The 17,809-nt window shown below is 48.7% G+C and overlaps 1 protein-coding gene across 3 annotated transcripts in view; it reads left to right on the plus strand.

The window, feature by feature from the left end:
- The window catches only part of LOC140411110 (uncharacterized), a 154,896-nt gene extending 138,510 nt beyond the window's left edge, over positions 1-16,386 (plus strand). For all 3 annotated transcript variants that reach the window (XM_072500159.1, XM_072500160.1, XM_072500161.1), the window contains one exon: positions 15,736-16,386. In XM_072500159.1, coding sequence (XP_072356260.1) covers positions 15,736-15,777 — 42 coding nt within the window. In that variant the 3' untranslated portion in view covers positions 15,778-16,386. The remainder of the gene's footprint in view (positions 1-15,735) is intronic.
- The last annotated feature ends 1,423 nt before the right edge of the window (positions 16,387-17,809 follow it).

Consider the following 17,809-nt stretch of genomic DNA (forward strand, 5'->3'; position numbering starts at 1 on the left):
AGCCAGTCACAGAGACATGACCCAGTCTCAGGGACATATAACCAAGGTGCTGGAGGGCATGATTGAGGTGCAGAAGGACGTGTTGCATTCACTGAGGGATGTGCCCCAGTCTCTGTGCTCGATGGCTGGGGGCATCGAGACCCTTGTTGAGATGAAAGTGGTCCTCCAGGACTGGCAGTGCCAGGTGATGGTGGTACCTCCAGAGCTCACTCTGGCCTCACCTCCGTCCCGGGGAGCATCGAGCACCCTGAGGAAGGGGGAAGTGATGGGGCCCATGTCAGTGCCTCCTGCAGGGGAGGTGCTGGAACACCTCAGCACTTCTGAATTCCCCCATCTGACACTGGGGCATCTCATGCGCATCGGGGAAAACAGGATGGCACCATGTCACCCACGACAGCCGGATTCGGTCAGCACATCCTGGTCCAGGCCCTGCAGAGGACAGCTGCCAAAGGCATCTCAGGTCAGAGGGCAAGATCCTCCACGTCTGATGTGCTGTTTGGGGCCACACTTAGAAGCAGCGGTAAACTAAGGAAGTTAGACACCAGTTCATTTGGCATGGGTGCAGCACCTAGTTTACAGGTAGGGGTCAGGGCACAGTGCTTAGCACTGCTGCCTCACAATGCCAGGGACCCGGGTTCGATTCCGACCTGCGTGGGTTTTCTCCGGGTGCTCCAGTTTCGTCCCACAGTACAAAGATGTGCAGCTTAGGTGGATTGGCCATGGATTGCCCCTTAGGATGAGGTTGCAGAAATAGGGCGGAGCTTGGGCCTGGGAAGGGTGCGTTTCAGAGGCTCAGAGCAGACTCGATAGGCCGAATGGCCTCCTTGGGCACCGTAGGGATACTATGATTCTATGCTTCTATGAATGTGTATGGTCACCATTAAACAGTTTTTCACCAACATTCCGAGCTGTCTTAATCCTCTGTCTGAAGGTTGTGAGGGATGGGTTGGAGTGGGTGTAGAGGATGGGTTAGCTAGGGGATGTGGGTGCTAGAGGATGGCATGGCACAAAAACACACACATACCAGCACAGAGACACACGCACACGCAGACCGACACAGACACGCATAGCAGCACACACGCACATCCTGGCACAGATACAAATATCATATTGGCCCAGCCACACACACATATATTGACACACATGGGCATACTGGCACAGACAAACATACCAGCACAGACACATAACGGTACAGACACACACACGCACATACCGGTACACACACTCACACAAACATGTATCAGTACACACACACGTACCGACACAGGCACACACACACATATACCGGCATAGACACACACACACTCACATACCCACACAGACATACACACATACCGGCACACACACACACACATACATACATACCAGCACACACATCCACATACTTCCGCACATAGGGGCACAGACATACACACCCACATACCTGCACAGACCCATGCACACGCACACACATACCCGCACAGACACACACACATACTGGCACACACACACATAGGGGCACAGACACACACACACCCCCATACCTGCACAGACCCACACACACGGGCACACACATAGGGCCACAGACACACAGACCCACACAAACACACATATCCACGCAGACACACATGCACATTGGGGCACAAACACACACACAGACACACACCCACACATACCTGCACGGACGCACATATACACACATAAGGGTACAGACACACGCAAGCACACACCCACAGGGACAGACATACCTGCACCGATAGACGCACACAGACACACACATACACTATACATAGGGGCACAAGACACACACAGACAGACACATAGCAGCAGAGACACACACATATACCGGTACAGAAACACACCCATACCAGCACAAACACACACACACATTCCGGCACGCACAGACGCACATGCTGGCAGACACATACCGACACACACGCATTCCCACGCTCAGACCCGCACAGACACGCACACACATATTGACACATAGGCACACACATACTAGCACCAGCACAGGCACGCACCCACACACATAGACCTGCACAGACACACACACATACCACTCAGAGACACATACATACCCGCACAGTCATGCACACACGCACCCCGCATAGACACACACACATACCCACAGAGACACACACACATACACGCACAGACACACATACGCGCACACACATACATACGCACACACACTCACACGCATACCCACACAGACACATACACACACACATACCCGCACAGACACACACATGCATCGAAAGAATGCAGACATACACACACATTCACAACCACATAAGGAGCGGATGCATGCTCCACCGCTTGACTAAGAGAGCCAGATGTCTTGATTTATAAAAATATAATAAAAAACTCCCTACTCTAGTTGCTATGACTCCTGGTGCAGGCCACAACGCTAGGAGCCTGTAGCTGTTTGAAGAGGTCAGCTGTGGTCATGAGCCAGCAGAGTCTATATTCTGCTGTTTCCTCACAACATGTGAATCGTCTCTTTTCAGTTCACTTTGGAAATGAATCTTGATTCAGCTCCGATTCCCACATGGCTCTGGGAACAAAAACATAAAGTTCCTTTGCCAGTGAAGAATGTAACCTGTTTGTTTTAAGTGTTTAAAGCTTAGTTAAACTAACGAAGAGGAATTTCACACAAATGTGTTCACTGCTAATCTTGCAAAAGGAAGGCTAGGCCCCTGCCATCATGAAGGCTATCTTCTCTCCTTTCTCTGGACGCACTAATTCACCTTTGAGGGCACTGGCACATCAGACCCAGCAAGCTTTTGTTGCCAACCCACTGGATACTTCTGACATCTGAATCAAAACTATTTGTGGAGGTATGTATAACGCAATTGGCTGTCCCAATGCTCCCCATATGCTTGAATGACATGTCAACATTCACACTCTGAGACCAGTGTTGGAAAATAAACATGCATGGGTCAGTGGGACTTCATTGGATGTGGCAAGTCATGCTTCAGTTGTATCGAACCTTGGTAAGGCTGCACTTGGAATATTGTGCACAGTTCTGGTCGCCACACTACCAGAAGGATGTGGAGGCTTTGGAGAGGGTGCAGAGGAGGTTTACCAGGATGTTGCCTGGTATGGAGGGTGTTAGCTATGCGTAGAGTCTGAACAGACTCGGACTGTTTTCATTAGAAAGACGGAGGTTGAGGGGTGACCTGATAGAGGTCTACAAGATTATGAGGGGCATGGATAGAGTGGATGGGCAGGCACTCTTTCCCAATGTGGAGGGGTCAGTCACCAGAGGACACAGGTTTAAGGTCCGTGGGGCAAAGTTTAGAGGAGATGTGCGAGGCATGTTTTTTTACACAGAGGGTGGTGAGTGCCTGGAACGCGTTACCAGGGGAGTTTGTGGAAGCAGATACATTAACGGCGTTCAAAAGGCATCTTGACAAACACATTGGTAGGATGGGTATAGAGGGATACGGCACAAGGAAGAGCTGAGGGTTTTGGCCAAGGTTAGTATCATGACCCGTACAGGCTTGGAGGGCCGAAGGGCCTGTTCCTATGCTGCATGGTTCTTTGTTCTTTGTATATGCAGGTATCAGTCCAATCCCTAAGTGACAAAATCCCCCAAAAAGACAGGAAAATGATTCAGTGTACGGGAGTTGCCAAAATAAAGAGCTTGTATTTATAGAACATCGTTCACCAACTCAGGACGTCCAACAACACTTCACAGTCAACAAACGAGGCCATTTTGGCAGCAAGAATAGAAAAGCAGTTTACTGTTTAAATGGAGAAAGATGACAGAACTCTGAGGTACAGAGGAATCTAGGTGTCTGGGTGCATGAATCATAAAAAGTTAGTCCACAGATACAACAAATGATTAGGAAGGCATGTGGACTGTCATCCTTTAATGCATGGGGAGTGGGATATGAAAGTGGAGATGTGTTGCTGCAACTGTACAGGGCATTGTCCACATTGTACTGTTCACCGTTTTGGTCTCCTTATTTAAGGAAGGATGAAAATGCATTACAAGGAGCTCAGAGACCTTTCACTCGACCGATGCCTAAGGTGGGGGAATTAAGCTATGAGGAAAGGTTTTCACAGGCTGGGCCTGTATCCATTCGAATTTTCCATGAAAGATCTGATTGAAACATATAGGACGCTGAAGGGACTTGACGAGGTGGATACTGAAAGGATGTTTCTCCTTCTGGGAGAGACTAAGGGACACGGTTTTAAAAAAAAGAGGTAATCCATTTAAGACAGAGATGGGGAGAATTTCACTTGTCTCTCTGGGGTTCTTGAGTCTTTAGAATTCTCCAATTCCCATCCAAAGTCAACGGGCATTTGGCTGCTGGGCATGTTTTCCAAGCCCGCCATCACCGATTCCTGCCACGGACGGATCTGGAAAATCCTGGCCATATTCAGGGCTGTAATGTATAACAGGTACAGCTGATTGCACTGCAAAGCTCCCCAGACCACTCAAATCTGTTATCTTGATGCTGGCTTGAGGTATGAATATCACTCTTCTCAGAAATAGAACCATGGGATCGTTCACATTGATAGATAGAATGGTATCTAGGGCCTTGGCTTAACATTTCATCTGAATGATGGCTTTTACAGCAGTTCAGCACTCCATCCACTAGACGAGGCAAACGAGCAAATGGAGGAAATCTTCATTTTAATATAGCGAGTTGCTATGATCTGGAATACGTTGCCTGAAAAGCTGGTGGAAACAGATTCAATAATAGCTTTCAAAAAAAGTAATCACTGGTGGCATTTGGTGGGGAAAGAGGCTAATTAGATAGTTTTATTTCCCCTGGGAGGATTGGCAGTCATGATGGGTCACATGGCCACATTTCTGCTACATCATTCAATTTTGGGAGTGGGTATTTGGACCCTCGAGGTTCAAAGGTGAGAGGGTTGCCAACTGAGCCGTGGATAACCCTAAGGGTACAACGCAGCTACTGTTCGATCGAATCATAGAATCATTCTGCACAGAGAAGGCTGTTCGGCCCATTGTTTTTGGGGCCAGCTCTTTGAACCGAACTGTCCAACTTAGTTCCACGCCCCCACTTTCCCCCCCACAGTGCTGCAAATTCGTTCCAGTTCCTGCCTTTTGAAAGCTCTCATGGACTCTGATTTCCCCTCCCCCATTTCAAGTAGAACGTCCCAGATTTTAACCGCCTGTACAAAATAATTTCTCCTCGTCTCCCCTCTGGCCCTTCAGCCAACCATTTTAAACCAGTGGGTCTTTGGTGATTGGCCCATTTGCCAGTGGGACCGAGTTCTTACCCTCCCAACTCCTCATCATTTTATAAACCTCGAAAGCACCTCCTTTTAACTGTCCCGAGGAGATCAAAGCCAACTTCTTTACCCTCTCCTCGATACGCAAATGTGTGCAAGTGGCTTATACGGCAGATGATGTTGGTGGTGGTATGTTCGAATCTCTGCATGGAAAGAGTCAAACCGCTGATTTATTTTTAGGGGAAGTGGTTGTAAAAGCAGTCAGATTGTCGTAAAAACCTGACTGCCGCAAATGTTCATTAGATAAGAGAAACTGCTAACCCTGGCCTACATTTGGCTTTAGTCCCATGTTATGGGGAGGAGAATGGGGATGAGAAAAATATCAGCCATGATTGAATGGCGGAGCAGACTCGATGGGCCGAGTGGCCTAATTCTGCTCCTATGTCTTATGTTCTTTCTCTTCCCGCACCTAGTGGCCTACAAGGCAGGCTTTTATCTATTCCCGTAGCAAATATTTTGCTGGAGCACCTCACCAGCCTGTTGCTAGAGGCTTATAGCTTGAAGGGCGCCACTCCACATCGAACATGGCTGACCAGGACTCTCTCCCGCTCTTACTGCCAGCCATTGGTGTGTTTGGTAGGATTTTGCCAGTTGACACACAACCTGTTTGACCGCGTTATGAACGCTTCTTCCTTGGCCATCAAATCCTGGGATGGGACTCGAACCCGGAGCTTCTGGATCAGAGGCAGGGACGCTACCCACTGCGTCACATCACCTCACCCCATGTTATGTGGTTGACTCTGCTAAGCCTCAGTTTTAAAACACAATAGTACGAGCTAGCACCATCACCTCAAGAAGCAGCCCATCACCACCTTCTCATGGGCAACTCGGGATGGGCAATAAATGCCAGTCTCACCAGTGATGCTCAAATCCTGGGAATGAATGAAGGAGACGTTTAGCAGTGTACAAAGAGAAAGCTCACCACCACCCATCACATTTCCACCTCTCTCCAGATCCGTAGAAGTCATTTGGATTCAAAATATTAACCATAGAATAGAATAGAACCATAGACTTCCTGCAGTGCATTCGGCCCATCGAGTCTGCACCAGCCCTTTGAAACGCCCCACTACCTAGGCCCACGCCCTGCCCTATCTTCATGCCCACACCTAACCTTCACATCTTTGGACATTAATGGGCAATTTAGCATGGCCAATCCACCTAACGTGCTCATCTTTGGACTGTGGGAGGAAACCGGAACACCTGGAGAAAACCCACGCAGACACGGGGAGAAAGTGCAAACTCCACACAGACAGTCACCCTGAGGCCAGAATTGAATCTAGGTCCATGGCTCTGTGAGGCAGCTCTGCTAACCACTGTGCTACCATGCTGTTCGAATGCCCTTACTACCTTCTCGGGCAAATCCTGAGAGTAAAAATTGCACTAAAATTGTTTTACTTCTTTGCCTCATCGCTAGTGTTTTTGAGAGTTGAACTTCCTCATGTTGCACTGAAGCAAAACATGTTTACAATTTCAGTGCATTCAGCCTGATTGTTCCTTTAATGTTGACCTTTTGTCGGACAGGTGCTCTGCCTGTGCACTGTACCATGCGATAAAAGAGAACTCCAAGGTTTAGTAGCATGGGCGACCAGGGGTCAAAGACCTTTGGGGGGCACGGGGGGAGCAGTGCCAAAAGCCAGATAAATTTTAAATGAATTCATCCATGAATCTCAGGAAAGTCAAATGAATCAGGTGGGCACACATGTGATTTTTATTTTCTGTGAGGAAGGGAATTCTAGGATTTTGACCAAGTGACAGTGAAGGAACGGTGATATATTTCCAAGTCAGGGTGTTGAGTGACTTGGAGGGGAACCTCCAGGTGGTGGGATTCCCAGGAATCTGCTGCACTTGTCCTTCTAAATGGTAGTGGTCATGGCTTTAGAAAGTGCTGCCACAGGAACCATGGTGAGTTACTGCAGTGCACCTTGTAGATGGTACACACACTGCCACTGTTCGTCGGTGGTGGAGAGTTTGAACATTTGTGGAACGGGAGCAATAAAGCGGGCTGCTTTGTCCTGTATGGTGTCGGGCTTCTTGAGTGTTGTTGGAGCTGCATTCATCCAGGCAAGTGGAGCGTATTCATTGCATTCCTGACTTGTGCCTTGTAGATGGTGGGCAGGCTTTGGGGTCAGGAGATGAGTTACTCACCGCAGGATTCCTAGCCTTTGACCTGCCTGGTAGCCACAGTATTAATGTAGCGTGTCCAGTTAAGTGTCTGATCAATGGTAATCCCGAGGATGTTGATAGTGTGGGCAGCACGGTCGCACAGTGGTTAGCACTATGACTTCACAGCGGCAGGGTCCCAGGTTCGATTCCCGGCTTGGGTCACTGTCTGTGCAGAGTCTGTACGTTCTCCCCGTATCTGAGTGGGTTTCCTCCGGGTGCTCCCACAAGTCCTCCCACAAGTCCCGAAAGACGTGCTAATAGGTGAATTGGACATTCTGAATTCTCCCTCTGTGTACCCGAACATGCGCCGGAATGTGGCAGCAAGGTGATTTTCACAGTAACTTAATTGCAGTGTTAATGTAAGCCTGCTTGTGACAATAAAGATTATTATTATAGTGGGGGATTCAGCGATGGTAATGCCATTGAATGTCAAAGGCCGACGGTTAGGTCCTCCAAACTGATTTGGAATGGAAGACCTGGGCAACACAAGTGGGAAGATTGGAGTCTTGGGGAGAGGCTGGATAGCGGGGTAGGTCAGGAGAGCATTCAACCGTAAGGGCAGGGCCCGACTTCAAAAATGAGCTTCTGATCGACTCCCCCTCCCCCTCTCAATCCCCATCCGGCCCACACAGAAATTCAATCATCCCGTCAGCCTAAACATTGAGGCTAGATGGGAAGCGGCAATAAGTGGCTAACAATTGTCCACTTAAGGGCCTTAATTGGGACTAGGGTAGGCTTCCTGTCCAAGCCTTGCTGCCCCAATGTAAAAACCACGGTGTGTGTTTGGGACAGGCGGGAACCCAGAAGGAATCCTTTCCCTTCAATTTCACGCGCCTCACCTTGTCTCAAAACCCGCCAGTGTGGAGCGTAAAATTCTGCCCCTGGTTTATGATCCCTGGGTGCTATTTGCGACCGCGTCAAATCTGGTGCCAAAGTCAGATTTACTGCAGTATTGGTTCGGCCACTAGATGGAGTGCCAGCGGTCCTTGAGCAAAGCGTGCAATTCACCCTTGAGACTCAACTGCTGCAGAGGTGGGGGTTCGAATCCGAGTCGCCCTTTTGATTTTCCGGCCAAATCTCCAGACAACTTCCCCACATGAATAGCCTGGCTCACAATTAACCTCAAGGCTTCTTTTATTGGCGAGGGGCGGGGGGGTGGGGGGGGGGTGGGTACAGGAACCCACAGTGCACATCTGTAGCGAGGTTGGGTTTAGTCCGCTGGAGGAACCCATAATAAATAATTCTGCTTTAAGAAACCACTGAATGTCGGAAGGGGCGAAGTGCGATTGACCGAACAGAAATCTGCCCCTTTCCTTCCAAGGCCGTTTAGGTATAATCGTCCCAACGAGTTTTTGACAGATATCTTGCCAAATGCAATATAATAAAGCCAGAGACCTTCTGAAGAAATAAAAAACAGATTTTTCATTCCGCTTACATGGTAATTGTTTATTTTATAATTTATAAAACTTGTCCATTTATCGACTATTGTATGTTTTAACATGGCAGAAGGAAAAGCTAATGTTCTGTGCCCTTTAATGGGGCTAATAACCTTCTTGGCGTGCGGCAGCACAACGAGCCTATCCATGTGAGTTGGCCTGGTCATAGTAATTTTAGCCGTTTCATAATTCTGCACGTATTGACAGGAAAACAAAAAGGGCTATTTTTTTCCCCCCACGTTGCCGGGTTGCTATGGTGATGAGGTTTGAATCACTGCTGAGGGAAACTTGGATATGATTATTTATTGGTTGATTATCTTGATTGAATTCAAGATGTTTGTCATTTGAGCTGGGAGCTATTTTTGCTGCATTCGCCTTTGATTTCAGGGGATATTGCTTTGGAGGTGGTTGCTTTGCCTCCTCCTGAACTGCGTGTACTTTAACTCTTGGTGCTCCCGTGTCAAGCAACTCGCTGTTAAAGTACGTCAGAGGTTTTGTTTCAAAAACAAAAAGGAAAGATGGGCAACTCATGTGAAGTGATACAATGGCAATTGAGCACACGCTACGCACCATGCCATACACACATATGCAGTGCAAACAACATGGTTCTTACATGTCAAAGGTACCTGAGCGAACGCCAAACAGAATGACTCACTTTGCAGTATAGGAGCTGATATTGTGTAGGCAAACAGCGGTGGCCATTTTGTGCACAGCAAGATCCCACATCCTGGGCGGGATTCCCTAACTGGGTTGGGTTGGAGAATCACTGGCGGGGAGGGTGGGGGGGGGGCACGATTCACGCGAAGCCAGTCCGCAGGTGACACCGGAGAATCGGCGCCATTGGGATTGGCGAGGCGCCGGACGGGGGCTGTGCAGGATGGGCCGAGTGGCCGCCGAGATAGTCCCTCCGGCGCCGTTCACATGAGGTCCTACCCGGCGGGACCTCGCCGTTCATCCTGCGGGGAGGAGGAGGGGGCGGGGGGGTGGCCTGGTGGGGTGAGGGGGGTCCGACCCCAGGGGGGGCCTCCACCGTGGCCTGGCCTGCGATCGGGGCCGACCGGTCAGCGGGCCGGCTTCTCCTGGTGCGGGCCATCTTTTACTCCGCACCGGGCCCCTGTAGCTCTCCGCCATGTTGCGTCGAGGCTGGCGCGGAGAAGGCAAGTAGCGCGCATGTTCGCGCCGGTCGTAACGTGCAGGCGCAGACCTGTGCCGCCCGTTTGACGCTGGTATCGGCAGCTGGAGCTGCGCGAGCCGCTCCAGTGCCGTGCTGACACCCTGTAGGGTGCAGGATCGCTGATCCTGGGGGGCCTGTTGACGACATCTTAAAACGCGGCGGTGTTTACGATGGCGTCAACACTTAGCCTCAGGATCAGAGAATCCCGCCCCCAATTTTCATGCAAAGTTGCTCTTAACCAAATTGCGCCGCATGGACAGGACAGACAACAGTCTAATTCATATCTGATATGACATTCCCAGACAATGCAGCATGGCTTCAGTACAGCAACCCTCCAGTCTGTGTGGAATACTCAAACTCCCAGTATAAGGCTTCAAACCCGCAAGCTTCTAATCCAGAGACAAGAATGCCACATTGTCACATGCCATCTATGGGCAGGCGGTGGCATAGTGGTATCATTGCTGGATTATGAATCTAGAGATCTGGGCTAACTCTCTAGGGACCTGGGTTCGAATCCCACCAGGGCTGGTGGTGGAATTTGAATTCAATTAAAAATCCGGAATTAATTTTTTTTTTTTTTTTTTTTGTTTGCACTGAGTGCTGAATTTGGTGCTTTTTGAGTGCGATAGTGAGAGTTTGGTGACCGAGGGAGTATAAGGCTTCATTTTTATCTAAAGTTTAGTCTTTCTTTTATTTAGTTAATTAACTTAAAAGTTGCTGTTTGGTTTAGAAGAAGGTGAATTTTCAATAAGCTTTAAACACGCTTCTACTTCTAGGCACTTGCAGCTGCAGCTTGTTAATTAGTTAATTGGATTAGGCCAGTTTTTCAGAGGCTAGATTCACAGTATAAAAGTGATCCCCTGCAGTGCAGACTTTGTTTGCACAGAGTGCTGAATTTGGTGCTTTTTGAGTGCGATAGTGAGAGTTTGGTGACCGAGGGAGTGCTGAATTTGGTGCTTTTTGAGTGCGATAGTGAGAGTTTGGTGACCGAGGGAGTTAGGTGATGAGGGAGTAAGGTGCTCCTTTCATTTTGTTTCCGACATTTCCGCAAAGAGTGCGAAGAGAGCCAGGAGTTTACAGGAAGTGTAGCTGACTGGGAGCAGAGTCGGAGGGCGGAGATCTAGTTAGCCCACACAGCAGATATATTCTGTAAGGTAAGAGGGGATGGAGGCTAGGCCAGTTACATGCTCCTCCTGTAGGATGCGGGTGGTGAGGGATACCACCGGTGTCCCCACTGACTATACCTGCGGGAAGTGCACCCAACTTCAGCTCCTCAAAGACCGTGTTAGGGAACTGGAGCTGAAGCTGGATGAACTTCGGATCATCCGGGAGGCAGAGGGGGTGATTGAGAAGAGTTACAGGGAGGTAACCACACCCAAGGTACAGGACAAGAATAGCTGGGTTACAGTCAGGGGGAAAAAAACAAACCGGCAGACAGTGCAGGGATCCCTCGTGGCCGTTCCCCTTCAAAACAAGTATACCATTTTGGATGCTGTTGGGGGGGAATGACCTACCGGGGGAAGGCCCTAGCGGCCAGGTCTCTGGCACTGAGTCTGGCTCTGGGGCTCAGAAGGGAAGGGGGGAGAATAGAAAAGCAATAGTTGTAGGAGATTCAATGGTTAGGGGAATAGATAGGAGATTCTGTGGTCGCGAGCGAGACTCCCGGAAGGTATGTTGCCTCCCGGGTGCCAGGGCCAGGGATGTCTCGGATCGTGTCTTCAGGATCCTTAAGGGGGAGGGGGAGCAGCCAGAAGTCGTGGTGCACATTGGTACCAACGACATAGGTAGGAAAAGGGGTGTGGAGGTAATAAACAAGTTTAGGGAGTTAGGCTGGAAGTTGAAAGCCAGGACAGACAGAGTTGTCATCTCTGGTTTGTTGCCGGTGCCACGTGATAGCGAGGCTAGGAATAGGGAGAGAGTGCAGTTGAACACGTGGCTGCAGGAATGGTGTAGGAGGGAGGGCTTCAGGTATTTGGATAATTGGAGCGCATTCTGGGGAAGGTGGGACCTGTACAAGCAGGACGGGTTGCATCTGAACCAGAGGGGCACCAATATCCTGGGAGGGAGGTTTGCTAGTACTCTTCGGGAGGGTTTAAACTAATTTGGCAGGGGAATGGGAACCGGATTTGTAGTACAGCAACTAAGGTAGCCGATATTCAGGACGCCAAAGCGTGTAATGAGGCAGTGGGGAAGGGAACACTGACAAAGGAGAGTATTTGCAGGCACGGAGATGGGTTGAAGTGTGTATACTTCAACGCAAGAAGCATCAGGAATAAGGTGGGTGAACTTAAGGCATGGATCGGTACTTGGGACTACGATGTGGTGGCCATCACGGAAACTTGGATAGAAGAGGGGCAGAAATGGTTGTTGGAGGTCCCTGGTTATAGATGTTTCAATAAGATTAGGGAGGGTGGTAAAAGAGGTGGGGGGGTGGCATTATTAATTAGAGATAGTATAACAGCTGCAGAAAGGCAGTTCGAGGAGTATCACCCTATTGAGGTAGTATGGGTTGAAGTCAGAAATAGGAAAGGAGCAGTCACCTTGTTAGGAGTTTTCTATAGGCCCCCCAATAGTAGCAGAGATGTGGAGGAACAGATTGGGAAACAGATTTTGGAAAGGTGCAGAAGTCATAGGGTAGTAGTCATGGGCGACTTTAACTTCCCAAATATTGAGTGGAAACTCTTTAGATCAAATAGTTTGGATGGGGTGGTGTTTGTGCAGTGTGTCCAGGAAGCTTTTCTAACACAGTATGTAGATTGTCCAACCAGAGGAGGGGCAATATTGGATTTAGTACTGGGTAATGAACCAGGGCAACTGATAGATTTGTTAGTGGGGGAGCATTTTGGAGATAGTGACCACAATTCTGTGACTTTCACTTTAGTAATGGAGAGGGATAGGTACGTGCAACAGGGCAAGGTTTACAATTGGGGGAAGGGTAAATACGATGTTGTCAGACAAGAATTGAAGTGCATAAGTTGGGAACATAGGCTGGCAGGGAAGGACACAAGTGAAATGTGGAACTTGTTCAAGGAACAGGTGCTACGTGTCCTTGATATGTATGTCCCTGTCAGGTAGGGAAGAGATGGTCGAGTGAGGGAACCGTGGTTGACAAGAGAGGTTGAATGTCTTGTTAAGAGGAAAAAGGTGACTTATGTAAGGTTGAGGAAACTAGGTTCAGACAGGGCATTGGAGGGATACAAGATAGCCAGGAGGGAACTGAAGAAAGGGATTAGGAGAGCTAAGAGAGGGCATGAACAATCTTTGGCGGGTAGGATCAAGGAAAACCCCAAGGCCTTTTACACACATGTGAGAAATATGAGAATGACTAGAGCGAGGGTAGGTCCGATCAAGGACAGTAGCGGGAGATTGTGTATTGAGTCTGAAGAGATAGGCGAGGTCTTGAATGAGTACTTTTCTTCTGTATTTACAAATGAGAGGGGCGATATTGTTGGAGAGGACAGTGTGAAACAGATTGGTAAGCTCGAGGAAATACTTGTTAGGAAGGAAGATGTGTTGGGCATTTTGAAAAACTTGAGGATAGACAAGTCCCCCGGGCCTGACGGGATATATCCAAGGATTCTATGGGAAGCAAGAGATGAAATTGCAGAGCCGTTGGCAATGATCTTTTCGTCCTCACTGTCAACAGGGGTGGTACCAGGGGATTGGAGAGTGGCGAATGTCGTGCCCCTGTTCAAAAAAGGGACTAGGGATAACCCTGGGAATTACAGGCCAGTTAGTCTTACTTCGGTGGTAGGCAAAGTAATGGAAAGCGTACTGAAGGATAGGATTTCTGAGCATCTGGAAAGACACTGCTTGATTCGGGATAGTCAGCACGGATTTCTGAGGGGTAGGTCTTGCCTTACAAATCTTATTGAATTCTTTGAGGAGGTGACCAAGCATGTGGATGAAGGTAAAGCAGTGGATGTAGTGTACATGGATTTTAGTAAGGCATTTGATAAAGTTCCCCATGGTAGGCTTCTGCACAAAGTAAGGAGGCATGGGATAGTGGGAAATTTGGCCAGTTGGATAACGAACTGGCTAACCGATAGAAGTCAGAGTGGTGGTGGATGGCAAATATTCAGCCTGGATCCCAGTTACCAGTGGTGTACCGCAGGGATCAGTTCTGGGTCCTCTGCTGTTTGTGATTTTCATTAATGACTTGGATGAGGGAGTTGAAGGGTGGGTCAGTAAATTTGCAGACGATACGAAGATTGGTGGAGTTGTGGATAGTAAGGAGGGCTGTTGTCGGCTGCAAAGAGACATAGATAGGATGCAGAGCTGGGTTGAGAAGTGGCAGATGGAGTTTAACCCTGAAAAGTGTGAGGTTGTCCATTTTGGAAGGACAAATATGAATACGGAATACAGGGTTAACGGTAGAGTTCTTGGCATTGTGGAGGAGCAGAGAGACCTTGGGGTCTATGTTCATACATCTTTGAAAGTTGCCACTCAAGTGGATAGAGCTGTGAAGAAGGCCTATGGTGTGCTCGCGTTCATTAACAGAGGGATTGAATTTAAGAGCCGTGAGGTGATGATGCAGCTGTACAAAACTTTGGTAAGGCCACATTTGGAGTACTGTGTACAGTTCTGGTCGCCTCATTTTAGGAAGGATGTGGAAGCTATGGAAAAGGTGCAAAGAAGATTTACCAGGATGTTGCCTGGAATGGAGAGTAGGTCTTACGAGGAAAGGTTGAGGGTGCTAGGCCTTTTCTCATTAGAGCGGAGAAGGATGAGGGGCGACTTGATAGAGGTTTATAAGATGATCAGGGGAATAGATAGAGTAGACAGTCAGAGACTTTTTCCCCAGGTGGAACACACCATTACAAGGGGACATAAATTTAAGGTGAAAGGTGGAAGATATAGGAGGGATATCAGAGGTAGGTTCTTTACCCAGAGAGTAGTGGGGGCATGGAATGCACTGCCTGTGGAAGTAGTTGAGTCGGAAACATTAGTGACCTTCAAGCAGCTGTTGGATAGGTACATGGATTACGGGAAAATGATATAGTGTAGATTTATTTGTTCTTAAGGGCAGCACGGTAGCATTGTGGATAGCACAATTGCTTCACAGATCCATGGTCCCAGGTTCGATTTCGGCTTGGGTCATTGTCTGTGCGGAGTCTGCACGTCCTCCCCGTGTCTGCGTGGGTTTCCTCTGGGTGCTCCGGTTTCCTCCCACAGTCCAAAGATGTGCGGGTTAGGTGAATTGGCCAATGATAAATTGCCCTTAATGTCCAAATTGCCCTTGGTGTTGGGTGGAGGTGTTGAGTTTGGGTAGGGTGCTCTTTCCAAGAGCTGGTGCAGACTCAGGGGGCCGAATGGCCTCCTTCTGCACTGTAGATTCAATGATAATCTATGATTAATCTAGGACAAAGATTCGGCACAACATCGTGGGCCGAAGGGCCTGTTCTGTGCTGTATTTTCTATGTTCTATGTAAAAGTCTGGAAATTAATCTGGAATTAATAGTTTAATGAATGTGTTCCCTAATGCCATTTGGGGGAGGGAATCTGCTATTCCTGGTCTGGCCTGCATGTGTTCCAGATCCGCAACAATGTGGTTGATGGGCAATAAATGCTGACCTAAGGCCAGTGTCATTGAGTAAAGGAATTGGATTTTCTCCTAGGTGACAGCCGGGTCCCAGAATATGAGGCTTTGCACACTTCTGTACCTTGGGTCCTCTGAACTCCTAATAAACTTCCTTTTTTTTTCAGCAATACTCAAGCTCCGTGATACCAAGCCACGCTATTATTTGAAAGTGGAGAAGACGGGACAAAACTTGAGAAGAAAATGGCAGCAGGTTCTGTGACTACGAGAAAAACAAAAAGACCTGTGGTTATACAGGGTCTATACTGGGATCGAAAGATTCCTGAAACATCTTACACCCAGCTGTATACTTGTTAAGTCGTATTGGCTGTGCAACGCCGCAGCCAATTTCTGCCGAGCAAGGTCCCGCTAACAGCAGTGTGATAAATTATTGCGTGTGATGTTGGTTGATGAATAAATATTGGCCGGAGCACTGTGTTGAAATTCTTCTTCGAAATAGGGCGATGGCATCCGCCAGGGTGACCAGATGGGTCGTCGGTCATCTGAAGGACTGAGCCGCTGACAGCCGTATTCTCTCAGCACAGCATGGGGAGTCGGCTTTGATTTCTCTTCTCAAGTCTCTGGAGTGGGACTTGAACCCGCAATTCTGACTCAGAGGTGCAAAGTGAAAAACCTGCTCAAAGTGCCCCCCCTTGACTGTGTTAGAAAACTGATTATGGAACTGCACATTTTCCTCCGGGTGCTCCGGTTTCCTCCCACAGTCCAAAGATGTGCAGGTTAGGTAGACTGGCCATGCTAAATATCGCTTGATGTCCATAGGGTTACTGGGTTACGGGGATAGGGTGAAGGTGTGGGCCTGGGTGGGGTGCTCTTTCCAAGGGCTGGTGTAGACTCGATGGGCTGAATGTCCTCCTTCTGCGCTGTAAATTCTATGTTTCTTCAGCCTGCTCCATGTCCCACCTCACAGCAATCTTCTTCTCACAATTCTGACCTTCTGTCTCCCACCACCCCTAGCACTTAGCCATCGCATTGAACCATCAAACCTCTGCATGCTGGAGTCCTCTACATCACTTAAGGAAGCACTCAAACAGGCCCATGGTGCTTCACAGACATTGAGTTACGTTTGGAATGTTTTCACCATTGCTTTATAAGCAAACATGGCACCCAAGTATCACCCAGCAAAGAACCACAAACTGGCAGTGACATGAACACTGGCTGAGAGATAACTGCATTTCCCAGCCATGCAACGCTCCTGCAGCCCTGCACTGGGCGGTAACTGCATTTCACCACCATGCAATGCTCCTGCAGCCCTGCACTGGACGGTAACTGCATTTCCCAGCCACGCAACTCTCCTGCAGCCCTGCACTGGACGGTAACTGCATTTCCCAGCCACGCAACGCTCCTGCAGCCCTGCACTGGACGGTAACTGCATTTCCCAGCCATGCAACGCTCCTGCAGCCCTGCACTGGATGATAACTGCATTTCCCAGCCATACAACGCTCCTGCAGCCCTGCACTGGATGGTAACTGCATTTCCCAGCCATGCAACGCTCCTGCAGCCCTGCACTGGACGATAACTGCATTTCCCAGCCACGCAACTCTCCTGCAGCCTGCATTAGACGCGTAGTCTCGATACACACTCAGGTCTTGACATTAAGGCTTAAATCCATTATTGAATGAGATGCGGGAGTGTTTCCTCCAAGTTTAAAGAGCTCAGAAGTACTTTTGTCCTTTTTTTAAATTTAGAGTACTCGATTAATTTTTTCCAATTAAAGGGGCAATTTAGTGTGGCCAATTCACCTATCCTGCACGTTTTTGGGTTGTGGGGTCGAAACCCACGCAAACACAGGGAGAATGTGCAAACACCACACAGACAGTAACCCAAAGCCGGGAACGAACCTGGGACCTCAGCGCCATGAGGCCGCAGTGCTAACCACTACACCACTGTGCTGCCCTTCTTTTGTCCTTTTAATCACCTCTCCACCCGAGTATTTTCCCAACTTCTACCCAGTGTTCAGTCGCTGCTGTTAAGTAGCTTGAGATGTTTTGCTGACTTGTAGGTGTTCTTATCAGGACAAGATTGTGGTGATATGCCTGTGCATAGATTTACATATAGTTGTCTATCAATGTACAGTTATCAATGCGACCTCCAACCAGCTGGTGGCGATAAAGATCCACACGAATGATTCAAGATCTCCGCCAGTCGGTAGGAAGTCATACTAGAGGACAGTCGCACTAGAAA

Source organism: Scyliorhinus torazame, chromosome 4 (genome assembly GCF_047496885.1).
Source record: "Scyliorhinus torazame isolate Kashiwa2021f chromosome 4, sScyTor2.1, whole genome shotgun sequence".
Classification (NCBI taxonomy): Eukaryota; Metazoa; Chordata; class Chondrichthyes; order Carcharhiniformes; family Scyliorhinidae; genus Scyliorhinus; species Scyliorhinus torazame.